At 40.9% G+C, this 27,946-nt stretch overlaps 1 protein-coding gene across 2 annotated transcripts; it reads right to left on the reverse strand.

Moving 5' to 3' along the window:
* Positions 1-517: 517 nt before the first annotated feature.
* On the reverse strand, positions 518-27,855 carry LOC117421867 (PHD finger protein 19-like). Of its 2 annotated transcripts, XR_009309594.1 has the most exons (16): positions 27,626-27,855; positions 24,985-25,182; positions 23,944-24,025; positions 23,720-23,815; positions 21,982-22,082; positions 20,958-21,106; positions 20,038-20,133; positions 19,261-19,329; positions 17,705-17,825; positions 17,004-17,071; positions 16,068-16,220; positions 14,432-14,513; positions 13,208-13,293; positions 11,310-11,405; positions 2,612-8,821; positions 518-2,563 (listed from the first exon to the last, which is right to left on the reverse strand). XR_009309594.1 is itself a non-coding variant. In XM_034908868.2 (15 exons), exons 2-15 carry the CDS (start codon positions 25,165-25,167, stop codon positions 8,488-8,490), a joined length of 1,716 nt encoding a protein of 571 aa, XP_034764759.2. In that variant the 5' UTR covers positions 25,168-25,182; positions 27,626-27,855; the 3' UTR covers positions 519-8,487. The 2 variants fall into 2 exon arrangements, 1 of the variants encoding a protein (XP_034764759.2); XM_034908868.2 differs by having other exon boundaries at positions 519-8,821.
* Between the last annotated feature and the right edge of the window lie 91 nt (positions 27,856-27,946).

Genomic DNA, 27,946 nt, shown 5'->3' on the forward strand with positions numbered 1-27,946 from the left:
TGTTCAGGCTGGTACCCACACAGACAACACAAACTGCTAGCACAGCGCTGGGGTCTTACACAGCGGTGTTACAGGACAGGAGAGCTGTAATCCGTTTAGAATGAGATACTACAGCAGCGCCAACCAAGGCTTTCCAAGCCATTTGCACTTTTTTTTCTTATTCTTGGATCACATCCCATTAATCTGGCATCATCTGTGACAATGGTCAATAGCTATACTATCATTTGAAAATAAAAAAAATTAAAACGGTTGAAGTTTTTTGTAAAAGGTAAAACTTAATTAACAAGCATCTCGGGCATAAATAATATTTCTTGTGACGTACGGTATCATAAAAAGAAATATCCTGTACCGGTTCTTACTAGCATGTAGTTTTCAAACATCATTTGAGGTCATTACCAGATATTATGGACCTGTTTTTGGCAGATTGTTTGGTCTGCAATCTCTGGTAATATACTGTAAGTCAATGAAAATACTGATAATATATTCTGGCAGTGAAGCTGTGCGTTCCCTTATGACTTATAATATTCAATCTGGTGGTGTACTGTAACATTCACTGCATGTGAATTAACTTAACACTTACTGGTTGCTAGAACACATGTTCCTCTCACAGCGGCACATTTGAGACCTATGTAGCTAATGGAGGTGCAAAACAGATAAGATTCACGTCATTTATCAATTAACACACACATCCACTCTTATCAAACGATTAACACACAGTAATGAAGGGGTCCCTGAGTGGCTCACCTGGTAAAAGCACGGCCATGTGGTGCACAGGGTGAGTCATACAGTCAGGGCAGCGCAGGTTCACGTCCTGGCTGTGTGAAGTTGCCGGTCTTTGCTAGGGAGTAAGGAGGGAGCACAGCATTGACCTTGTCGCTTCCGTGGGTTAGGGAGGCAAAGCCATCAGGAACTGTTTCTCCACACTGAGCTCCAGCGGGCCCTACTGGCCAGGCGCCTAGTGAGCTCGGGCAGATATCTGTAGGGCTGGCCTTTGCCCCCCACCAGGTACCCCGCTGACATCCGCTCTGGAGTTCCTGGGTGTAGAAGAGGAAGCTGGCTCGATCGTGGGATTGGAGGACGCCCATGGAACCTTCAGTTTCTCCAAGTTATGTGGATTTGCTGTGGGGCTATAATAAGCGTAATGGAAACCAGTGGTACATGTTAAGTTGCTTTTTATTTGGTATAGCACAATAGAAATACATTAATGGTGTTACAAGTATAGTTACTATAATAAAGCAAACACATTGGATGTGTGTAACATAATTTTTCTTTTTTTTTCTTTTTTTTCGTACAATAGACCTATTTTGCAAACCGGAAATAAGAAAACAATGTACAGAAAGCAAATCGAGAATATGAATTTTCTAAAGTGGTTTATCTCACAGATATCCAGTGCATAGCTGAAATATGCAGCATTAAAAAACATTTCTTAAACGTTTCACTAAATAAGAAAGAGGCAAGCGCGTGTCTAGGACACAAAAAACAAAAACAAAAAAAGTGTGCAAACTTATCTCTAACAGCAGCCACTACAATGAACTTATCAGATAGAATCACGTGTTACTTTCCTTTCAGCAGAGAAGTTCAGGGAATAGGTAAAGCGTCTTTCATTTAGAGATTTAAATGTCAGACCATAATGAAGTCGACAAGAATACATAAACCTGGGCTTGTAGTAAGAAACATGTTGTAGCCCTAAATATAAAGCTTAAAAGAGTCATTAGCTTCAAATTACATTTGCTGTCTGCAATAACTTTAACGGAGTGGTCCTTGCAATTACTCACATACGGTGTTTTCAAATCATTTGTATGTGTTCAGGCACTTTGACAATGAGTTCTGGGGTTGCTTTTCAGTTCTACCTGTCTGTTTAATTTTAAGCCCTACGCTGGTCGGTGGACTGGGTGCTGCAGTGTTTCAGGTATTAACCAAGGTTTATTGAAAAACATTCTTTCCTCTAATTTAACACAAGCCTCTTAAGTTGCCGTGGATCGGTTTGACTCACAGGAAGGGCACACGCTGGGTTTTCTGTCCGTTTATTCAATTATCCGGATCAGGCTCTCCACAGGCGAGGGTCATTCGTGAGATTTACCTTTCTAAGTGAAACAAGTGGATTTTGTGATGATCGCTGCTTTTCTTGGGACTCAGCACCTGATCTTTAATCGGTTCACAGAGCACTGCTGTCCAATTTCACACACTGTGCAGCATCTCAAGACCCCACCTGAGTCCTCCACCGACACTATATGCTGTATCGGGGAATTCGAAAGGGATAAAACTTGCAACGAACAAGCTAGTTGCAGGAAGGAATTCAATGATTTCTTGCAAGATATATGCAGTTAAAACGACCGCATCCCCCTCTAAAAATGCCAAGTGTTAGTTTAGTCCCAAACTACCAGCGACAGGCAGACCAAACAACCTACAGCAAATTGATAAGGGACTCGTGGTACTGTGACTATGAGGAAAGACTTGGTTAATAATACCTCTTCAGGTGCATCTGCTTTAAAACACCAGAAAGGAAACAGAAAAGTGACCCAAAGTATCTGTAAAACATGGAGAAAATGGATTCGTTCTCCTCCTTTTTTCCCCCCCACAATAGCAGCACTTTAGACGAATCAAAAGTGACCTTTTGGTTACTGTCTGTTCAATAACTTCAATCAAAGCACGCACTGAAGAGTCATTTATCAGCTCTTTATCTGGAATTGCTCCTCGTGCTCTCTGTGAGGCCTGTCGTTATTTAATTTTATTACTTGATTCTGATGCCTCTGGAGCCTTGATTAGGTAAAGCATGCACACAAACTCATTTAGGTGCAGTTATTAATTAACATCGGGGGGGGAGGGAGGGAGCGCTGAGCACAAACTGGCAGCTGAATTTGAACACCACCTGTCTCTGCAGTTTAAACAATCCGATCTGTCAGCGCGCCCCGCTGTGCAGCCTGTGTGATCATACTATCTCAAGCTCAGGTTTAATAGTGCAAGCTGCTGGCGCTCGGAACAAGAACACACACTGCTGATTGCAACTGGCACGGTATCAACTGCACAGCCCTCAACGCATCTCCCGTCAGTAGATTTCAATAGAAATATTTCAAAAGCATGTTGACATAATGCTGCTGCTCTTCACATCTTAGTGTATAATTAACAATGCAGCTGCTAACGACTGCCTATATATAGATTCTCTTGTTTTACATCCCAATTTTTGGGGGATAAAATTATATATATATATAAAATCTTGAAGTTGTCTGGTGTCCTCAGCTGTACAACTGACAATAAGAGTTTTGTGTACACTGATGCCCTCTCCTGGTCAAATAGTATACACCATAGTGGAACTACAGTGCTCCCTCACTATAAGGCTCTCGGTTATAGCGGGCCTCGGATATAACGCTCCTACAGCAATTCCCCATACTAGTGATTCATGCAATATTTCTACAGTAAACACAGTACCGGTGTTCAAACTGTAAACAACTTCTCAGTCTAATTTCTGTTTCTGCCTCTCCCTTTTGATACAGTATCTGAACTGGAGAAAAGCTTTATAACTAAATAAATATTAGGCCTTTTAGGCGGTAATCTTTCCTAATGTATTTACTTTTTTTGCTGCGAGAGGAGCTGCTGCTTTCTCCGGGAGACGAGACGCTTCAGCCCCGCTCCGGCAACCGAACCTGGGGCGAGCCCATTCCCTCTTCCCCTCTCCCGACCCGCTCTCCTTCTCACACTTGGTTGGCTTCTCTGTCGCTTCGAACTGAACTCCCGACCGCTGTTTAGCCCGGCTATTTATAGTTTAAAAACTGCTAATTAAAATGATCCACGAGTGGGAATGTGACCTTTTTTTTTTTTTTGTAAAAAATATACTGTTGATTACATGGTGCATTATGCATGGTTAATTCACGGAATGTTAAATTTTTGCTTCACTATATGTGCATTATAGAGAGGGAGTTAATACCTCACTACACTGAGTGGTAAATATCAGTTTAACCTATCTGGCGTTTCTGTAAACATGGGGGTTTGGGGGTTCTGTATTTTTGGCATCATTAGTTTTACTCTGTATTTTTACAGTACATTTGAAAGTCATTTTTTGCATGTAGAAAACAGTAACAATGAGCAATGCTTTTCTAATCATTAAAATTACGCCTGACAAACAGCACCAGTGCTAATGTCTCAGGTACCCAGTCAGAGCAGTGAAGTCAAAAGAAAAAAAGAAAAAAAGGTCAGAATAAAGACACTAACAGCTTCCTTATTGAGTTTCTCAAAGTCAACAGCGTCCATTCCATTTAAAATAGACATATATATATATATATATATACTCTTTGCTTTTAAGCATCTATTCAGTTTAACTGATTTACATTTTAAGTGAATTACGTTCTTCGCTGGAAGGTGAAAAGGGCAATATTGTTATTTGTCATACAAATACAATAACTGGTGTGAACCATTAAGACACAATAGGGCAATATTATATAACAAAGAAAACGGTCAATTTTGATTAACCAGGTACCATCATTTTACACTAATTTGCATAGTCAAAGGCATTTGGAAATAGTGCAATTCAAAAGAAGGCCAAGCAGTAAAACAGACTTCCTACTGGACAAGATGTTGTGTTTACCTGCTCAAAAATATATACTTCGGACAGATAACCGAAATGATAGTGTTTAGTGTTACTGCTTTTAAAAGCATATCTTTTAAATTCCAGAACCTTGCCACCAAATGGTATTTTCAGACCAAGCCAGTAGGGGTTACTGTTGCATTAAAAGGATATACATTATAATTAGGCAATAGCACCATCTAGTGGGTGTCAGCGGTAAAACATCTTATTTCAGATTTAGTCGAAAAAAAAGTATTACTAAACATGTAAGCAGTTAAGTTGTGGTTTATGTGCAAAAAGGGGGATTAGCTGATATATTATCCAATCAAATGTTCTGAAATGCAAAAGTATCATTTTACAGTCTTTGAAACACCACACAGAACAAACGTGGCATTTCTTCTATCCACTTGGGCAGGGCTGTGTGGTTAATAGACACGCTCTGGAGACATGATTCTGAGAGCAATCCTGAAGCCACAATGAAGCTTTAACCCTTTCATGCATGAAATATTAAAAATAGCTTTTTTTAAAAAAGGAGTTTTGGACACTTTGTATGGGGAAAAATAGAATCCTCATATGAGGCCATCATACATTTGCGTCTTCCATATGTCCCCCCATATTAGGTCGCCATGCATGAAAGGGTTAAAGTTCTGTGTTTTAAAAAGATGCCAGGGAATGCGATGACTGGATTATACAAGGATACAAACTGAATCTAAACCAGATGCATACATTAGTAAAGATAAGCCAGTCAGATATGTAAGTTTAAAAAGTAAAGTTCTGCTTAAACACTTACAAAGAAAAGGCTAGACTATCGCTGCAATGCAAAAATACAGACAATACAAACCTAATGTAAACGGCAGTCTGTTAGACAGTATGCCAAACTGTGTTTTTATACAGGAATAATATTTTGGTCCCTTAATTATTATTTGCCAGAATGAGCGATTATATAAATACTATCTAAATATAAATTTATAGAACAAAAACATAAAAAAATAGCATGCATTCGAGTATATTTCAGAGCTGTACTGTATTCGTGTCCAGCGTTCTAATTTTGGTGAGTTCCTTAAAAAGATCATTTGGGTTGAGTCTACACTGCCTCATCTCTCCATAGAACGCATCAAGCCTCTCAAGGGTTAGAATAAGCCCACTACTGGGAAGACAGCAACACTAGGCAGAACAAACCAAACCGCAGGCCTTGGAAGAAAAGGATACCCTGTTAATAACCAAGGAGAAGAGACCCACAAAACCTCAAAACACAATCTAGAGCAGGGGTGGCCAATCCCGGTCTTGGAGGGCTATTCCACTCCAGGTCTTACAGGTGAACTGCAGGGTCTGGGTGGAGCCTGAATTGGTTCAATTGAACAATTTAGAACAGGGTTCGAACACAGACCAGGACTGGAATCCTTGGCCACCCCTGAGGGTGTTATGACCCTATTCTCCACTTGTTTCGGATCACCTGTAAGCTTTTTTTGCACAACAAGCAGCAGCACCAAGTAAAACCAATTCCCATGCCTTTTGCCAGCAGACTTGAAAATATGGTTCTACAGAAGCCCTCTCTCCATTAATCTGGTTTCACTCCCCTACTCCAAAACACAAACTGCCTGGACACTTTATTAGGACCTGTCTACCCGATTGGATCTGGCATGGCCCTGGTGTGGCGCATGTTCCCCTGGTATACCCTGGGCCCCTTGATTTTCCTTGGAGGATATTCCCTTGAGGACCTCAGTCACCTTCCATGGCCACCGCAATCCCTGCATTTTAATGCAATTAAGTTTGCATGGACGAGCTTGAACGACACATTCATCAACCTGCCTACACCAACTGCGTCAAAGACTAACGACTGAATGGATGAACATCCCTTGAGACACCTTCCAGCACCTTGTGTCAAACGGTGAGCCAAGCCAGTATTTGATACAACGTCCTAATAAAGTGGCAAGCCAGTCTATGTTATGTTCTACAAACATGTCATTCATCCACACAGACCTGGCAACATGTATACACCAGACTTTGCACATTAAAATTCAAACTTGTTTATCTTTGAAAAGGGTCGAATACACTACAGCTAATGTGCTGTATGTACATCCACAACTATGCTCTGCCAATTTTTACAATACGAGAGGGAACAAAAAAGAACCAAAAAGACAAATATATATGTACGGAGTAAAGAAAACATACTGGACAAAAAAAAAAAAAAAAGGACACATCTTTTCAGGTTTACGTGCGAGTCATGAAATTGGGGTAATCTGACAGCCAGTTCATAAACCTAGCGTTGAGTTTTAACTAGCAGCTAAACACATGGTAAACTAGTAGAACTAATCTGCTGTAGCGTTCATAGAAAGTGGATCTGATCACAGACAGTATTATAAGAAACGTTGATTGGCTTTGCTAGTGCAGATGGAGGAATTACCGCCCTGGTCAGCTTTAACACTGAAGTTAAACTCCACTGGTCTATTCTTTCACTCCGCAGCACAATCCCAACAATTCAGGCTGTCTTTCATGCTGTTTTTAATAGGGTTGATGCTTTAATAAGAAAAGTTACACAGTTTTGTGTTTGCTCCATGTGGAACATAGATTTTTACCTAGTGACTGGGTCGTTGGTTTGTTTTACAATCCACTTCTATAAAAATCCAAACAAAATCTTTACTGGTTAGTGTCTCTGGAACTCTCTATTTAATGTTCCAAACGTCTTGCAGGGTCAAACTAAGGCTAGACCAAGAAATAATCTACAGTCAAGTCCCTTAGAACAGCAATGTATTACCCTGAAGAAGCCATTAGCAGACCACAATATTACCAGCAATGGCAAACACAATCGACGTGGGACAAGTATTGCACAGTGGTCCTGTTTCGCTAGCCCGATGATACTGCACTAGATTATCAAGGTGTATTGGTTCATTTTGATACCAGTGGTATGTCATAAATATATGTTACCGTTGTGGTAGCATTCTATCAATGGCTAATACCCCTGTAGATATCCTTTGCCTCTTTGTACAGAGTTGCAGCTTTGCGCTTGTCTGTCTGCATCGCCACTGAAGATCATTCAGTGAGTTCTGTTGTCTGCAGGGAAGCCTATTATTAATGGATTAAGTTGTTCTGCACCAATGGCTACATTTTCTGAAATGTTCTTTTTGAACCACTGCATTGCAAAGCTAAAAAAAAGAAACCTGTATTCGCTACCACGTGTGAAACAAAGCCGTATAACAAGGGAAAAAATGCTACAGGTATCAGATAGGAGTCATTTACTGGAACTAAACTAGCAGATGGGCTGAACCCATTTGTCACTGGACTGCATCACAAGTCTAGAATGAGTCAAACCAGTTAACATCCTGAGAAATGCAGGGACTTTCCAACAGAGTAACTGCTCTCCCGCACACCCGCCACGATCGTATACAGTTCAACAACGGCCAACCTACTAATACTGTGCTACTCGCCGCTTCAAGCAAGAAAGGGTCACTGTGTACTGTACATGTTACAATACCAATCGGTACCCTATCTTACTGCAATACCGGACTGGTGAAATAATGAACCTTTCACTGCCTTCACGGAAATATACCTGCGTGGCATGCTGTTATGCTACAATAAATTGCAGTATAAACCCACATACAAGTTTTCTATGGTAAACGGGTCTCATATCCCCAAAGTTCCCCATGTTTTTACCACGATTAACAATATTTATATTCTTTACAATGTTTTATTCCTGTTTTCTCTGTGCCTCGCCACACTTTGCCGCGCTAAACTTTTATAAGGGAAAAAAAACACAAAAGACATCCCGCCTGCAATAGAAGCACAACAGGTACCTGTTTACTGCATCTAACACGGAGGCATATCCCGCAGGTTAAAATACTGTAACGTCCCCATAAAACGGACGACTGAATGAAGAAGATGCCAATCCAAGTCCTTGTTTCCCGTGCTGCTCCCCAGGGTTCGGTGATGGGTCAGTAGGGCGTGGTACCCTCCCACTCCACCAGATACTGCACTTTCCCCTCGGGGGTGACCCTGCGGGCCAGGACCTGGTACTTCTCCCCGCACGCCAGTCTCCCCGCCGCCCCAAAGTAGCTGCTGATGGAGGACTTGAGGTGCGAGAGGGAGGAGTCGTCCTCGCTGATGCTCTCAAAGGTGTGGCTGTCGATGCCGTTGTCGGGGGTTTCGGGGGAGGCCTCTGTGTCGAATGTGGTCTGGCTGCCGTAACCCTCTGTCGCCGCCCTCCTGGGCGCCAGCAGGGTGTAGCTTTTGGTCCTCAGCTTCCTCTTCCTGCTGCCAACGTTCTTCCTGTACAGAGAAAAGGTTTTAGCATTAGAAAAATATTCGCATGGTATTCACCAACATAATTACAGTTCCTAGCTAACGAGGCACACAACAGGAATAAAACTTCAGAGCACTAAGGGTTGATTTTATCAACCTATACCCCGTCCGGATAAGACACTTTACTGCACCGGGTAATCTTCATACTGCTGCCCTAAAATGTATAAACTTGGTTTTCCATGAACCTCATTTCACTGTTTTTTGTAGTCTAATAAGTGGGTTTATAAATCAGCCCACAGGAGGGAATCCAGAGATTTATTAGATCATTAAAATAGACGCAACTGGGTGAAACACAGCAACTGTTACCCAGCACTGAGAGCATCAGCACACTGTAGGGGCCAACTCCACAGATTTGTACCTTCAGTGATGTTTTAAAAGAATGACATTAGAAATGGTAATATAACTTGGCAGTGCAATGGTAATAAAGTTAACTGAGGCCAGGGACAGGGATTTAAAACCTTAAATACAGTATCTTCAGCTTCAGTCAAGAGCTCAAGGCCTGATTAATGGTGTGCTCAAGTTTGTCACTTTCTTCAGCCTTTTCATGGTTCTGCCACTAGAGGGTGCTGCAGTTGGCTTAATTCTGTTTACAAGAAAGTTTACACAGAGGTTTAAAATGTATGTATTTATCTTTTAACAAATATAAAAGACGCAACCATTTAAAGAGCACACTTGTATCCTTTTCTTTTCTAAGCTGCATTGTTCCAAGCTATTTAAAAATATGTGATATACGGTACATAGTATAGTGGTATTATAGAAATTCATTTTTTTGGTTTTGGTTTTAAGGCTTAGAGTAACCTCCTATGATTACTTCAACAAGGGGCTAAGTACTCGGAACTCAGTGGAGAAAATAACATCTATTTCACTCATCAAATGCTGTTCAAATCCAGGTGGTTTTACGCTTGGAAAGTCTCTGTCTGGGCTCCTGTGGGCCGGATCAGTAGGAGTCATTGTTGCTCAGTGAGTTGAATTATCCCTGGGCGATTCTCCTCCCTAAACCTCAGGGAGCGCAAAGTCCAGCACAACCAAGATCAGTAACTTAGCACACGCAGAATCTGAACTCCGAACAGCAGTGCTTTTGCTACGTGAGCCACTGGGTAGCCTTGCTGTTCAGTTACAGGTACAGTATGTGCTGCCTGGTGCCCCTGAGTATTGTGGCTTTCACCCGCTTCAAAGGAGATCATGCTGTTAGGCTAACTAGAGGTTAGAAAATGTATTCTGTAAAAGTCTTGTTTAGCTTCGCCTGACCTAGCCATTACATTTCAATTTGAATTGATTTCAATGCCCTTGTGTGAAGGAACACAGACAGCGATGGGATATGGTCTGACAGCCAGCGTTGCCAAGTTCTCAGACTGCAGGCTTATTGATTGCCTGCGTTGTTGTTTTGTGTAATAAAGCTGACAAAGCTGATAAAGAACCGCTCTGACGTCCCATCTATCTTCCCTCTAATACCTGGATCCTGCAGGGAAATTCCTTTATAAATCAGCGGACTGGCCCAGAGGAATTGTTCCTACTGCAGATTTAATAAACCCAGTCGATGCTCCCTGGGACCTCTGCTGCATGACCTTTAAATTTCGCCAGTGTCCCTACAAGAAATCAGCCGACTGCATTAGCACTGCGAGGCGCACTTTAGAGAGCCGGCCGAATTGCTGGCAATTAAAGCAGTCTGCGGGGAGAGTGACGATCGCGGATGAGCAATGGAGCATGGACTGGAGTTTCCAGGTTTGGTCGGGGTTTAATCAATCTTCCACTGAACGGGGCTCCGAGAGGAGGCACTGACTGAGCTGCTGATCAATTCTTCATCGTGTCGGCGGATCAGCTGTCTGAAACCTCACTGCATTTCATTGGTGTGACAACCTGGATTACTTAAAGCGTTTCCCTCTTTTCAACAGACCCGTGTCCTATTGGGTATTGATGGACAGATTAGATGCGCAGTGTGATTGAAATCGCTGCACTCTGACACGCTGACACAGGCAGCATTTCTTAGTAAATGTTCCCAACTGCTTGAAAAACACTGCTGTTTACAGTAGTTATAAATACCTTGTGTTTAATCTTGTATGTATCTTGTATTTAATGATGTTCCTCACGACTGGTTCATTACGCAAACAATATCCTCAAAATGTATTGCACCTCGTCAGTTTCGGTTACAGTGGCAAAGAAAGGATATCTTTGATACGAGAAGAGGGCTGATAGTAGGTGCTCGGTTGGCAGGTGCTTCCGTGGCCAGGTTTACTGAAGCACCCAGAAAGCACCATGTCAAACAGGGACACTCTAGAGAATAGCCTTTACTGCAGAGCTCCACTCCCAACCTCCCTGGTGCGGTAATCAGTGATGAATAGTATTGTAAAAAAGTCAGCCCCACAACTTACTGAAAGTGCTCTGGCAAGCATTTCTATTTCTCTTGTCCAAACCCACTACACACAGCAGTTAAACAACTCTGCATACAATCCCTTACCGTGACTCATAGGATAGGCTTGTTGTAGCAGAACCAGATGTGCTTGCAGCATCTGTGGAGTCCAGGTCTACACTGAAGGTCCTCCCCGAGCTGGCACTGAGAACAGAACACCACAGTCAGACCAGCTCAGCAAACAAGCCATGCTGAGATCTCTCCTGTTCCAAGGGCACGTGAGCTGGATCACAGGACTAAGCGTCCCTTCAATTGCTGTTTTATGCTATTAAAGAGGACACAGCTTCAAAGGTTACATTGTTTTGTTTGGTTTTTTTTACATTTTCCTTTCTCTTTTATGATGTTAGCAATCGTTCGGAATGGTTCTGGGTTCCGTTGCTCTGATATTGAGATCAACGTCACACGATTTGAAAGGAATGAGGACGTAAATTCATTCTGAGCATTTAGGAGTCTCCAGGCAATCTCAAAGCAAGCTCAAGCCAGGTAAAGGCAGATTTTGGGGCAACACAACCCAGAACCAGCGAGAACGATTGCTAACACTATTAAACAGTAAGGGAAATCAAAATCCATTAAAATGACATGCAGAGCAACTTACTCTTTAAGAAGAACTGGCTCGCCATATGAGACAGGCAACATAACTTTGCAATCCCCAATCCCAGGCTGTACTTACTGCATTTAGAGCTTCTTGCTAAATCTCACCCACTTTTCACCAACCACCAGATCTGCAATTACTAAAACATTTATCCAGGATAGCGGTGATCAGAAAGGCACTATGTTGTTTACAGGGACATACTGTGAGCTGCAGCGGTGAGGATAAACTAACACAGGCAAGCAAGACAATCGCAGCACGATAAATAAGTGATGAGGTTCAAAACCAGCGCTTTGAAGTTCAAACTAGGTCTTTATTACTCTTTGTCACGCTTGAATGGAAACAATATTCCTTACTTCTGGAAGAAGGAAGTGCCTGGACTGAGAAATATGTAGACGATTAACAACAGCCTTCAGATGCAATTGAAAACTTTAAATTGTGTTGCACTGATTTGGTTGTATCTCCAGGCATGTGCACCAGGTGCTTGCCCTGTCTGCAGTAACAACCTTTAATAAATAATAAAGCATGGGTTGTGAGGGCAGAGATAGGCGATTGCATCCCTCTGGAAAGTTATTACTCAAACCACCACTCCAGGCAGCTTCACAAAAGATCTCCACTTCAAAAAGCGGGCTATCACACTGCTCTGCTAAGGCTGTCAAAGAAGAAACGGTAACCAGGTTTAGGAACAGACTGGTTTCAGAGTAAAATAACACTGCAGAACAATTCTGACAAATTCATCAAAGGGGATCTTTTGATGTTCAGAATTCTTCTCACATCCTGCAGATTGCTCCTTTCGCCAACAGACTTACATTTTATTCAGAACTACCGTCTCGCACAAGAACACCTTGAGAAACCTGCACGAGCAGTTACGTTCTTTTGGTTTTTCAAATGACGTTTTACTTTTTTTGTGATGTTTGCAATCCTCCCGAGTGGTTCTTAATGCAATGACGCAAGTCATTCATTTTATTTTTGTTAGGTGCTTTGACTACAAGTTCAGGAGCTGCTCTTCAGCTCCAGCTGCCTTCCATAGAGATCTGTAATGTTGGTTAGCTCAGTGTCTTTATGCAAGCAAGCTCCGCACCATCTAGTGCACAGCACTGCATTGCTAAAACACAAAAGGCAACTAGATTGAAAGCGGCATCTCACTAGATGGCACTGGCACTATCTATGCCAGGCAACTAGAACAGAAGAGCAGCTCCTGAAGTGAAAGAATCTTAACACAGTGCAATGAGGCTGCAATAAAAAGGGAAGGCGACAGGAAAAAAGCTAAGGAAATGACATGTAAGCTACCCACTCATGAATGTGGAGAGGCTGCAATGACGTCCACAGAGCTGCGCTGGGGTCTGGAAAGTTTTACCTTTTTAAGCTCTGAAGTTCATCCAAAGTGAAGTCGAATATACTGGCCAGGTGGTCGTTTGTGCTCCAGGCTGAGGTGAAGTCGCTCTGCAATGCAATAGAAGCTGACATTACTGCTTGGCAGTGACACCACCCTGTTCCACTAGCCTGCACACATTTCAGCTTCCCAGCTCACTGGAAAAGACCAATTTGCTTGATCAACAAATCCTCTGTTGCTTTAAATATGCATGCATTCTGATTTTCAACATTATTTTGCATTAAAAAAAGCCCATGCAACATTTGCCCAGAGTTCTGAATTTCAGTGTTAGGCCACCCAATAACCATTGTTCAATAAACATCTGTGGTAGAGTTTGGGGAAACGTTATAGACGGCTGGTATGATGGTCCATGAATAGTGGGCAGTTTCTACCCTCTATAACAGAGCAAAGGATAAATGTAGTCCTTGTAGTTTAAAAGGGTCAAGTTGGACGTCATGTCCCAGAAACCACTAGGGTTTTTAAACACGGCTGATTAAAATCGAACCCAGAGTTGGTTAATGCAGCACACCTACTGCTAAGAGTATTTAAAACACTTCTAAAAAGACTGTTTGTGGTCTGTGTCAAGGCTTGAGACCAGTGTGCTGGGAACCTTAAGAAAGAAGGTATTGTGTATTGGTAACTTCGCACTGTTAGGTTTTTGTTTCGTATTTTATTTTGTTTACTTACTGTTTCTCAAGCGGTCCTCTTGTCAGGGGATGCTGTTGTAATAAAAATACAGGTACTGCTCTGTTTGAACTTGAAATACTGTTGTCTGCACTAATTCCTTTACACTAGAAGACAGCGGTCAAGATCACGAAAAGTGGCAAAGTCCCGACAAAAGAAGAACTTTTGTCACACATCCTTTATAAGTCTGAAGGCTTCTCTGGTGCTTCATTTATTCTTAAATGTATCACCCATAAATCAACTTAAGATACAGGCAGACAGATAGATAAACTGAGCCCTAATAAATCCATAATCCTGTCATTTTAATGAAAAATTGATATGTGGTACAGTTATTATAAAAATATCGAAAACATTATAGGGAAAGTGTCACAACTGTCCACCCTCCACAGTGCCTGATCAGTACGGACAGTAATCAAGCCCGGCATTGATCACACATACAGTACAAGAAAGGAGAGTGCCACTGAAGAGCCCTTAATTCTGCAGATGGATTGACAGATAACATGCACTGCTTTCTCAACAACTCACGCTTGGAATGGCATCCTCCAGCAACCACTTGGAACTCTTCCTCTTCATCTTTTTCTGGGGCTGGGACTCCTGAGCCAGGGAGCTGCGTGAGAAAAAAGTAGGTCAACACCGTCCCTCACTTGCAACGGGACGAATAGCACACGTTTGCAACGGCTCGACAGCTTCTCACTACAGAGTAGAGCTGTGAAGGCAATGTGACTCCCAAAGAACTGCAAAACAGCCCAACCTATATCACATAAAAGCATAAATCAAAGAGCAGGCAAGACCATTCATAACTAACCTCTGTTGCAAAACTAACGATGGTAACCAGTAACAGCTTAGCGGTACACCAAGTAGTCATTTTTATGTTAACCTTAGCATTTGCTGCAGGGCAAGGTTTCATCATTTTTTTTTTTTCTTAATGGAAAAATCAAATCTTCTAGCACTAGACCATTAACAGCTCTGATTGCTAACAGAAGAACAGCTACTACCACACTTGCACCCTAATGTGCAGCTGGTAATCATAACTATTTATATTACCAACATGGGAAAAAAAACGAAATCTGCAAACACTGCACTAGAGCAAAAGCTTAATACAAATCTTGCCCGATAAGATATATTATATTATTTTTCCCCCAATACATTGCTGTAGTGCGCAGCTAACAGCAGACATACAGTGTATTCTAGGGCCTCGGTTTGCTGAATTATTACAATCTAATTGTTAATACATCATTCCCGATCAATAAACCTTGAGAAATGTACAAGCATACCGAACACTGCACATTCCAGAGTGCTTTCTCCATGAGCACGCAACGTGACTGCTTACCAGGGGCTGTTCACATAACCCAGTCGGTGTTCATAAAAATTGGGGTTTGCATAATGGAGGTTTTGTACACTTCAGTCTTATTCCTATTCCATACAAACAAAGCATAAGATTGTGAGCGTCAAACTTCTCTTTTAGGTACCTCACGGAACTTTGGCCAAAGTCGGATTTTATGTTCCGATGTGTGTGTGTGTGTTTTTTTTAATGTATATAATATTTAACTAACCAGGAATCATGTTGATTTTACCTTGCTTGCCAAAACATTGGGCTCTGGAATGGAAATCACCTGGGGTGCAGCTGTGCAGGTTTGACCTTGGTGCAGCGCGTCTCGCTAACCACGCCTGCACCGATGCTCAGCCCAGCAGGTATTCAGCTCTGAGCTGGGCATGACTTTCTCTGCTAAACACTTAACTGAATTTACCCTCCAAAGAAACAGCAGGCCACTGGACTGTACAAACCCATCTGAAAGTCTAACGCCCCCACAGCGCATTTGTGCCGTATGTGCAATCGCAAATAACATTAACGTTAAAGAATATATTTACTGTTTGATTTCTGATCCTGTACCTAAACCCTTCCTGCGCTGTTGGTCTCATGATCTGATTCTATAAATATACTGTATTTCAAATACAGCTGTATAGACTTGTAAAGTGCATTTTGAGTGCATTCAGTTTCATTATTCTGTATATAAAGTAGAATTCGGTTTTGGCTTTGTACTGTAAAGCGGTGAAGTTGCAGCATGTTGTCTGTTGTACTGTGTGCACACAATGCGTCTGGCTTCATCACTGGTGATTCACGCAGTGCGAGTTCACATGGTGTGGTGAAGAGCAGCCCTACCTGTTTGTACTCTTCCCTCTCTTCTTCCACTCGCTGCCCTCCGAGGGGTGGGGGGTCTTCTCTGGGAACAGTTTGGAGGGGGGGTTGGGGGGCATCCGTGTGATCAGTCGGAAGATGCATTTCCTCTTTTTAATTTCTTTCCCACAAAGAAACCTTTGCACAAGAAGATATATTTTTTATATATATGTGGTTTATTTCGGATGTATTCTGCGTGCCAGCCTGACCACATGAAAACACGACTGTGGGACACACATCTCGGTTATATTTGTTTCCTCCCCTGACATGCATCAGTCTCATTGCTGGATATTTTTTATTGTTTCTTATTGTAAAAACAACAACAGACGAGCTTATCTGACAGGTTATAAGGAGTGCTCTCTCACGCTTCCTGTTAAATTGTACTGAGACTAAAAAACGCCGACCTGTGATGCTTGATACTGCCATCTAGAGTGAGCCGATGGAAGTTTCTTTACAAAAAGGTGTCAAATTACACTCAAGTAAAAGAAACAGGTAGGGAAGTATTTTAGCCAATACCTTAAATTGGTACTTCTGTTGCATATTATAGTTTTTACATGGACAGGTTCATAAATGTACACCGTGTGTGTGTGTATATATATATATATATATATATATATATATATATATATATATATATATATAAATAATATTATATATATACGCACACACACACGCACGCACACACACACACACACGCACACACACATATTATATGAAACTTCTTCAAATTGTTCATTAATATTTTAGTAATATACATTCTTGCTCTCACTGGTTCTGTTACAGACTACTGTACACAAACAGAAGAGTTCTCTGTTAGTTCTCTATAATAACCCCTTTGCAAAGTGCTCGGCTGTCTTCCAGCATGGTGTTGTGCACATAGCCAAGTTCATTACAGACCATATAGAAGGGAAAATGTCTTACTTGCTTTTATATCTATTGAGGGCTTCTAGGAGGTACTGGCCTCTCTCGTGGGGAGGTGTGTTGGAAAGCTAGGGAGAGGGAGAGGGAGAGCGGGAGAGGGTGAGTGGGAAGGGAGGGGGAGGGGGGAGGGAGAGAGAGAGGGAGAGGGTGAGTGGGAAGGGAGAGGGAGAGGGGAAATGCTTCCGATTACATTAATGGTTTTGGTTAAAGAGAAACAGTACAGACACAGTTCACTTTCCTATTAAACCTGTCAATACTGTATCACTATCAAACCACAACCCTACAGTACAGCTTACATTGATCAATTCTGTCAATCCCTTTGCTATACAAAGCTTTTAACATTTTTTTTCATTTTAGGAGTTGTTACTACTTTTATCATTGGAACAATCTACAGCACTGGCCAAAGGTTTTGCATCACCCTATAGAATGAACTCATTTTGCTGTGTAGTTTCTTTGATTACATGATGTTAAATAAAATATCTAAATTATGTTCACATAGTTAAAAAAAAAAAAAAAAGATGTCTTCCAGGAGATGCAAAACTTTTGGCCCAACCAATCGCTAGCCAAAACTCATGGATCAGTAGGTCACCTAGACTATAATATTGCCAAGACTGACTCGTGCTAAGGAATGTCCGTATCAAGTGCTGGGGTAACTCTGCACTGAAGCAAATTTAGTAGAAAACAAAACAAAACCGCCTCACCTTTCCAAGCTGCAGATGGTCCCAGTTGCTACTTACAAACGCCAGAATCTCTTCAAATTCAAAGTACTTCTTTTTGCTTTGTAACCCCAGATTGTAGACAGCCAAGTGGACAACGTCAACCCTTAAAATCAAGAGCAACGGTCTTGAGGATCCAGTACTACAGTATAACAGATTCTTGTGGCTATTTACAACACATAAACTCACAAGAAACCATTCCTGATTCTCAACCTTAAAGGCAACTTTAAAAAAATACATACATTAATAAAACTTACAAGCCACTCCACCATTACAGGCAAATGAATATAAAGGGAAAGCGGTTTTAGCCATAATATTTGTTTTTACATGCCTTGACTTTAATAAACAGGGATGAGCAGCAACGCATTAACTTAGATTTTAATATGGAAAACTGTTGCTAACAAACACGGTAAACATGTTATAATGTTTACCCTGTTTAAGGAGGCTGTGTGGTCCAGTGGTTAAAGAAATGGGCTTGTAACCAGGAGGTCCCCGGTTCAAATCCCACCTCAACCACTGACTCATTGTGTGACCCTGAGCAAGCCACTTAACCTCCTTGTGCTCCGTCTTTCAGGTAAGACGTAGTTGTAAGTGACTCTGCAGCTGATGCATAGTTCACACACCCTAGTCTCTGTAAGTCGCCTTGGATAAAGGCGTCTGCTAAATAAACAAATAATAATAATAATTACGTTTCAAACGTTCAATTTGCAACTTGCAACTGAAAGATCATTCAGGTGGTGCGATACTTTCAAAATGAAATGGGGCCTACTGCTTACTAAGGAACACCCTTCAAAATATAACACTACACATTAAAAAACGCAAGGTAACTGCTTCCATCAGGCCTCGCTTTTCATAAACAGCTCATCTATTTCTAAAATGCAAGGACATCTGATGAAGGAGCTGCATGTTTAAAATCTGATTCGCAGTCCGTTCAACTACCCAGCAAAGAACTCCCCCTTGGGGATTAACTTCAATAACAACTGTCCCCTCTGGAGAAACCATCCTTAAAACACACACTGTATTCAGGAGCTCTACATGCAGGTGAAACAGCGGTCAAAATGTGTGATGCTACGTTGGTACTTGAATATTGTTTTGCTGGATTTAAAAGGTGAACTCTCAATACATTATGAGAATTGTTAAGAATTGCTTTCTTTCTGTACAAAGGAATTATTCTTGCAGATTCCATGCTTGGGATTGTCAACCAAACAACAATACTGTTACCTAAAATGCCAATTGACAGCACAACTGTTTGTTTAACTAAGATTCAATCACAATAACAGCAGGCTTATCATTTGTGAAAGTGTATTATGTATAGTATCAGCATCTCCCAGACTTGTCAATAGAGGGGTTGCAATATGCAGGTCATGATACGATACTTATCACAATACATGCAACGTCCCGGATTAGATTCACACTTATTCATCATTCAAGTTCAGCCCCAAGATCAATACACAATTAATCATGCCCTTAATAAATACATCGGTTCAATGTGTTCACTGAGGCCAATGCCCACGATGAATAACGAACCCCCTGTTATTTACCATCTTAGGGTTAAGCGTCTGATGTACTCCACTCCCTTATTGCACACGCAGCAGTAAAACAAATAAAATCTGGAAAGAAAGAAAAGAGAAGACTAAGGGACATTGCTGCAAACATTGACATGAACGGAGGCGATTAAAATGGGTGAAAGGATATTAAGATCGCACTTCATTTCCGCAGTTTTACCATGGCAGTTTATTAAACTGATCTAACTCCTGTGTTTGCTTTATTCCACCTCCTCAATTCTGACTCAGTCATTGCTGGCATATTTATTTCTTTAATAGCGCTATTATTCTTGTGTCAACACCCAGTTCTGATCAAAATTCAGACACCTCCACATTCCTGACTCACGCTTTCTCCAGTGCTCATAGGCACGTTCAAGGCAATTCAACCCAAAACGAACGCTTTTAAATGAATTCCATGTCTGATTTTAGCGCTCCAAACAGAAGCAATTTAGATGATTAACGCAGCTGTGTTTACTTTTGCTGGGGAAGAGGCAATTCGACAGACTGGGCAAATCACATTCTCAACACAGCCTTTGACCTCAAACAGGAATGCGATTCTGTTGTTGTTGTTGATTAAAACACACTCTCCCGACGAAGGCTAACTACATTAAAAAGAATGCTTAGCTAACTACATCAAAATTGCTTAGCAATTATAAACAGGAATACTAATTTGCAATGGATATTTCCGTCCTGTATAATCACTAAGCTGCCCAACTGTTATCTAACCCTATTCATTAACAAGAGTTCTCATTTATTCCGCTTTGGAAACTTCACCTGTCTCCGAACATCATGGTTTCATTCAGACACTGGATACAGGCTTCATGGAACCACTGTCTGCACCTGAAACACTGCAGCATTTTCAGGCACCACCTGCAAAGAGAGCAGAAACTTCATACAAGCTGTCAAGTGATTGTAGCTATCAAATGAATTCCATAAAACTCCCTTATAAAAGTCTACCATAGTAAAAGCATAGCAAAGTGTAATCAAGCACAGTGAAAGCATGGCAAAGCATCGGTAAGCATTGTAAAGAACAGCGAGGTATGGTAAAGCATACTAACAAACATGGCAAACCAGGCTAAACTATAGTAAATGCATAGTACTACCATGGGAAAAGTATGGGAAAAGTGCAACAATGCCGTGCTAAACTCTTAGAAGTGCTGACTTGTTGTGTATTTTCATTCGTTGGATAGTTCTCGCTTATCCAGGTTTGAAAGAAGCATTCGATTTCCTGAGAGTAATGTTTACATTAAAATGCAAGTGTTTCTTTCAAAACTGCACATTTGAGAACTATTATTTCGCTAGATGCAAAACAAGGTTTATGGATTCATTTTGCGAGCTGCAATCCTTTAGGGCCTAGAATACATCTTTATATTGCTCCACTCCCTTTATACAGCGCATCAAAGCCCCCAGTAAAAAGCTGAACATGCTGCTTGGCTGTCCAATGCGCTTCCATTAGATGCAGGACATGTCATACCAGCTCAAGGCGAGTTTTCATTTCACTGTGAAACGAGATAGCAGGAAATTCAGGGAAGACAACTGGTCGGCATGTGTTATTAAAGCACATATGTTCAAATACGCTGCAAAAAATTTAATTCTATTGGGTTTTAAAAGGAAATCAGTATGCAGGGAGTCAGGTCTGATGCTACTGAGTCCAACCCTTAATGTTTCAAAACGTCCAATCGTGTGAGACCTACTTTCCGGGTCCCCCACAGTAACAGTAACACTGCTGCTGATTGGTCCTGTGCATGGAGTCCCACTCAAGCTCCTCTGGGATGTAGGGCAGCACCATTTTCACTGCCTGCAGCGTCTTGGCAATGGGTCCCTTTTTCAGCGCTCCTCCCTTCTACAGGAAAAACAGCACAAGAAGACGTTTTTAATTTAATCCAATTATTTTGCATACTGCAGACCCAAGAAAGTGTCTGGATGGTGGGGGACGCTAACTGATTGTAAGGTCTTCTGAAAAAGGCGTGGGGGGGGGGGGGGGGGGGGGTCGGGGGGTCGGAATTAAAAGAGGAAACAACAACAACTGGCAAATATTTGTAACTCTTTTTAAATTTTTAATCACTGTCAATATTATGTGCGGATAATTTCATTTTAATTGGTTATGCAGTTTAAATAATTCATAGGCGAGTAATTATGTACTCCGATCAAGATCTTTCCAGCCTTCCAGATTATTAGATTGCATATGAAAAGAAATAGCGGATAGTGCTCAATTAATATACAGCAATTAGTCAACATATGAGATAAACAGGTGCTGGGAAAAAAAAAGAAACATTCCAGATCATCCCAAAACAGAACAATGGGATTGATGTTCGGAGACTGGAGTGTCGATGGACGATGCTTGAAGACTCATCCTGCACGGTGGATGGGAGCATTATCGTCTTTAAAATGAAGCCGTCACCTTCCAGTGCAGCATTGTTGGATGGACTTGATCTGCAACAATGCTGAAGTAACGACGGCAGCTTTACGGTAATGCAGGGATCAAATCACGCTATCAACCTAATTTGCATCTTAAATTCAGGGCGATGACAACTTCAGTCAAGTAGACAGGGTCCCAATAAAGTGGCCAGGCAGTGTATAGTAACCAACAGAATAAATCAGTTTTGAAAATAAAAGTGTGTGCTACATGTGGGAGGCTATTGCCTTCACACACACACACACCCACCCACAAACACACACATACATACACGCACGCACACATAAACACACTTCTCTTACCCTTACTGCCAATGCAAAAATACATGTTCTGCAAAACCATGGCGTTGAAGTCGTATCCTGAGCGTTCTCGACCTGGGGGAGGTGACACAGCTGATGATAACCTGACGGAGCAAAGGATAAAAGAACAAAACTTCAGCTATAGCAGACAGAGTACACCTAATCCCATTCTCAGAGACCCCAGCCGAATACTACCTGAACCCATCCCAGGAGGCGCTCTCAATTCAGTTTCATTCTCTCAGTCAACCACAGAACTTTATTCAAATGAATTATAACCCTCAACGAGTCCTCAGAGCTCATTTTTCTTTATTTAATATCCAGTCTTTCTGCCATCTACTGCACAGAAATTAGCTGCCAAACTGCCAAGCCCTGACGGCTTTCAGCTAACCTGAACTAAGTTGACATTGATACTAAAAATAAATTCAGCGTGCACTTCCACCTCGATAAATCATTCAAGTTGCCACATATATTATTAACAATAATTAACTGGTACGCTGTATTTCACATTGGTGATTGCTTCGCTACAGTGCCCCTTACTCGTGGTAAATGGAATGAAATCTTCAAATCATTTTATAGCTTAAAAAGATGAAGGAAATGACTGAATAAGTGTAGTCTGATGAACGGTGCACAAAACCAACATGAAAGACCCATAGCATCACTATTTTCTCTTAAATCTGCCCCCAAAAAAGTAAGCAGCTACAAATCACTGCTTCATTTAGTTATTTTAACTGACCCATACCGTTTTACATTGTTTGCAATTATTGCAATAACTAAAAAAAAAAGGTGTTATTTGAAGTGCATGTTGAGATGCTTTGTCTGTGAGTCCAGGAGCTGCTTTTGCTCTACCTGCCTGCCAGACAGGTGTAACATAGGCTAGATCAGCCAGTCTTTACATGTAAGCACCTGTACCTAGTGCACAGCACTGCATTGCTGGACTAAACTTGATCCAAAGTGTCATATCACTAGATGGCGCCGACTCTTACTTCTATAAAGACACTGTGGCCGATCTAGCCTGCATACACATGCATGTCTATGATAGGCAAGCAGATCTACCGAGCAGCTCCTCAAGGGGGAAGCACACTGACACCCAGGACTTACAGCAAACATCAGACAGAGGTAAGAGGGGGTAGTTCAAAACTCAGAAAATACAATTTGATTATTTAAGTTTCATACCAAAAATATGATTTCCAAGGGACTGCTTTACTTTCACGTTCTGCGTTTCTTACGTTGTCAGAAACTAGACCCTTTTGCCTCCGTCACCACTGCATTCAGCAATAGGTGGTTATGGATGACTCTGCCTGTTTCTCCATAAAAATGATTTCTTAAACCTTCTGGCAAACTGTGTTTTGATCAAGGTTAGGCTCAATTCCTGTTTTTCACAGGCAACAAATTACGTAAACTGAAGTCACTGTTAGTCAATTGAATTGGCTTCAAATGAAAGCAGTTGAAGGAATTTGAATTTGAATTGGAATTGGAATTGGAATTGGAATTGATTTTAATTGAAAAGCAGGAATTGAAAAGCAGGAATTGACCCCCACTCTGGTTTGAATCGTTGGCTGCCTGTAGGAATATAAAATACTTCACTTCCAGATTTTTAATGATCTTGGTTCAGTAGCTAAAACCATGCATCAACATCACCAAACCCCCCTCAGATTAGAAGTCAGTGATACTTAGAGATAGAAATGAATTGTACAAATAATGACCATTTCAACATATTTTGGTTAGGATATATTATACCCACCTAGCCCACATTTTCCACAAATGAGGATTTCGTTTTGCGACACCAACGTAGTTCCAGAACATATTGTGCATCTCGTCTCTTCACCAGGGATCCCAGCTGTAACAGAAAGAGGATCACGCTGTCAATTCCTCTGTTTTATATAAATCGATAAGATACTCTCATGAATGGGTCACCCCTTCCCTCTCAGCAAGATGCTTTCTCAAGGAATTTAATATTTTACTCACCGTGCTGGATATCTTTCCACAGAACCCAAAACTTGGAGTTATCTTCAAATGTTACTAAACAGCTTTGCTTAGAGGCGCTCACCTGAAGGGGAAAAAAATAAACCAAATACAAAAAACAGTGAATTATCATCACCTGGCCTCAGAAAGGGGTAAAAAAAAAAAACCAGATACGTCTCCTGGCATCTAAAGATAATTGTGTTTTCAAAAAGCAGAAAATGTCAGGGGTCTATTTATAAATTGATTTTTAAAAAAAAATCAATAGTCAAAAAATGTCAAAAAAATTAATTTAAAAAAACACATCCCGTTTTTGATGTTTTTAAGCTTTCCTTAAAAGCTCAGCTCATCCAGGATTACGAGCTGCATTCGGTAATACATCTGGAACTGTGATCTGTGATCTATTACTGGTATTCCACTGAAGATAATTTGAGACGTTTCCTGCGATTACTCACTGCACTGTCCTGTATGTAGGCGGTAGTGATAATCACTGGCAGAACAGGTCTGTTTTTTACCACACATCTTGCTCATAGGGGTTAAATACTTATTAACTTAAACAGCAAGTGGCTTGAACTGTCCCGTTAACTTTTTGTAATGCAATCGTTCTGAATGGTTCTTACTCCTTTAAAACAAATCATTTTCGCGAAGTCTGTGTTTAATGTTCTTTGGCGCGAGTTTTGAAGCTGTTCTTTAGTTCTAGGTGTCTGCCAAAGACATATAACAGCGCTAGCGCCACCTAGTGAACAGCAACTGTGCATAAAGTTTCCTTATGTATTTCAGAGTAGGTGTTCACCACATGGAGTTGGCACCAACATAGGTCTATGGCTGAAGATCAACTGTGGAAGAGCCTTCAACAAAAAATAAATGAAGAAAAGCAAATGTCATAGAAATGAGGGGGGAAAGTAAAAAAGCTACAAACATTTCAGTTGAAGCTGTTCTTTCCACAACTGCAGACCAGCACCTCTATGTACTGTTCCTGCATCCCCGCTATATATCCCCATGGGCCACAGCCCGTACTGTGTAACTGCAGGATTACTGACACCTTACCCTTTGAATCTTTCCCAAATAATACAGCCCGTCTGTCCACCGACACAGAACATACTGCCCTTCAGTCAGGCTTGTTTCCATAGGCTTCCATCCATTACCAGACTTCCTAGTGGATCCAATGGACTCTGGGAGCCCGTGACTGGAAGTGCTGTAACTGTCTAGATCCAGCGTACCGCTCTCCATTAGCACCTGGAATTACTGACATAAAAGACAGAGGAACAGATCACTAGCAGACAAATCTCACAGGGAATTCCAAAAGGGAGTGAGAGGTTTCAGCCATTTCAATAATGTAGCGCAGCTGCTCCCTGACCTTCGCTTACCCCGTTAGTGGATCTGGTTTATGTTCTGCATTTATCCCACAACACAAAGGTTAATACTGAAAATAACCCTTTTCTAATGTTACACAACAGTGGCGATAGAGCGATGGTAGCAGGTTTTAAAATAAACCTGGGGGCTCCAAGGGGCAGTTTGTACTGCACATTTTCTAAGTATTTGGTTTTGTGGAGGTTAATTCCTAAGCGCTGTTTCTGCCTATCAGGCTTATTCTCTATTGACATGTTTCAATCACTGGTTCTGAAAAGATTATTAATAACTCCATTTCTAAAGTGAGGTGGTTTTAGAAATGACGACGCGGGACACATTCAGCATTGGGAGTCTTTTCAGAAGCCGACCCAGTGGTTGGAAAAAGGTGTTGCCTGAACATTTAATAAGCATGCTAATATATATATATATATATATATATATATATATATATATATATATATATATATATATATATATATATATATATCAAAGCAGAGACTCATTGTGGGTTTATCTTGTCTTTTAATCTATGCAATTGGGAACTGTCCTATTAGTATTAGGAAATAAGATACAAAGTTCAAGCAAGACAGCCCAGCCCTCTGATAAAAGCCCATTTCAGTCATGCTGCTGCATTCACTTTAATTGGACACCAGGTGTCACTGTGTGCTATGTTACATTCCAAACCAAAGAAATAGCTTACAATTGGTCACCATTGACGCTGTCTACTATGAACACATACAATCAGATGTGAATGTAAATCGGGGAATTACTATAACTCATACTGTTTATATTAGTATTCATACCACTACTATCAGGGCTGGTCAATATATTAGAAACACCTGCCATAACACTGTCAACCGGGTGCACATGCTTTGTTACGTCTGAGGTTTTCCACGCTGTGGCTATGACAAGCATCTGTCATACTGTATGTAGCACACCTGATTAATCAGGCCTGTGATGCTGTCAATACAAAAGTCCGTGCTACATAACCTTGCTGTTTCTAATTTTTTGTCCAACTACGTCCCCCCCCCTTCATATTTCAGCGTCCCGACTCCTTAAATGTACGTGCTGCTGAATCATCTGACGACCACAACCTCAAACTCGATCTAAATGCTCAGTACTGTTTAAACCTTGAAGTAAACGGTGAATTACTCATATGGAAACCAAAAGCTGCCTAGGACTACTCAAAGCAAGCACTGAAATACAAATCTTAAAAAGATTCACCGTCTTGGGTAAATAAAAAAAGCGTCAATTTTTAAACAAAATCCCAGATTCGACAATTCTGAATGATTATCTGGCTCGAAAAATTGAATTCGATGCGATTAATAAATAATAAGAATAATAATTAAAGATGATGTGCTTGCGATGCATCTACCGTTCTGATTTTTTTTTTCTTTTTTCTATCTGCTCCAGTCCCGTTACTGCGACTATACTCGCCCTGCTCCTGTCAGCTCGAGCCACGCCCCCTTCTCTTCGCTCAGAGGTTTTGAAACACAGTCATTGCAAAAAACAATCACAAATTTACACTTCCAGGCATCTTTGGTTTTATAGACGGCAAGTTCAGAAACGGATACATTTCCCCATACCCTCCGGCCAGCAAATGCACACGATATTATAATATCCTCTATTTTAAAGAACTGCATCAACCGTTTGAACCATTAACAGTAACACACAAGCACCCTAAACGAAAATAAAAAATAAAAAAAATACCGAGGTTTTTTTTAAAATTTATTTTGGTTAATCTGTACGTTGTTCGCCATACCAATTAGGATGCATGCGTGTCTTTTTTCAATTTTTTTATAAAAACACGACAAAAAAAACTCAGTTGACAGAATATGCATCATGTTACCAGAAAGATCACTAGCCTTTTTTAAAAATTAAAAATGCGCAATGTTTTGTTTTTTTTTTCAACACGGCCAAGTTAACTTTTTATAAAGACTAAAGCTAACATGAATACACGTTATCCTTAAACAGCTCACCCATTTTATAAAAAACATTGGTCCAGGAATGAATGTGTCCTCGACAGTTTTGCAAAAATAAAAATCTAATCTGGCTGTGTTACCTGAATTCAAACGTACTTGGAAGGACACAGATAGAGACGGAGAGAGATAAGTAACTTGTTAAATACTATAACTTGTTGAAGCATGCTGTGTTGACATTGGGCCACAGAAAACGAGAAAACTAAAAGTAGAAACATATTTTGAATTTGTAAAAAAAAAATAACAAAGTTAAATAAATTAAAATAAATATTTGCAAGGAAAAGAAAACAAGATTTTTCTATGTAAAACCCCCTCGCAAAAATCCGAGAAACACCCTTTCTTAAACTGATTTTACTTACCGTTTGCGCTCTGCCTTGACCTCTGATGCAGAATATTTTAGACAAATCTCTTTCATATACCCAGCTCACTCACTGTACTTGAAGCTGAGCGAAGAGCAGCAGATATATCAAAAGCAGTCAGATTGTGCAGGTCGCCATTTTTTTGCTTTTTCCCGCGAATCATTTACGTTTTGCTTATGTAATTAACACAGTCCCATCTTGTTCCAGGAAGTCAGAAACTTGTTTGAACTCTCTACTGTACAGTGGGAACGTCACGCAGAATTAACACGTTTGTGCAAAACTGCCAAACTGAAACGAATTATTTTTCTTATTACAAAATCT

Source organism: Acipenser ruthenus, chromosome 31, assembly GCF_902713425.1.
Source record: "Acipenser ruthenus chromosome 31, fAciRut3.2 maternal haplotype, whole genome shotgun sequence".
NCBI lineage: Eukaryota > Metazoa > Chordata > Actinopteri > Acipenseriformes > Acipenseridae > Acipenser > Acipenser ruthenus.

What these genes read in the sequence shown, in the direction of transcription:
- LOC117421867 (XM_034908868.2), bottom strand. Translation starts at nt 25,167, where the DNA reads ATGGAGAGCGGTACGCTGGATCTAGACAGTTACAGCACTTCCAGTCAC. An exon ending in ACCATGATGTTCGGAGACAG is followed by an intron (nt 19,330 to 20,037) that starts GTGAAGTTTCCA and finishes CTTTCTTTCCAG; the next exon opens with ATTTTATTTGTTTTACTGCT. An exon ending in CTCAATAGATATAAAAGCAA is followed by an intron (nt 16,221 to 17,003) that starts GTAAGACATTTT and finishes TCTTGTGCAAAG; the next exon opens with GTTTCTTTGTGGGAAAGAAA.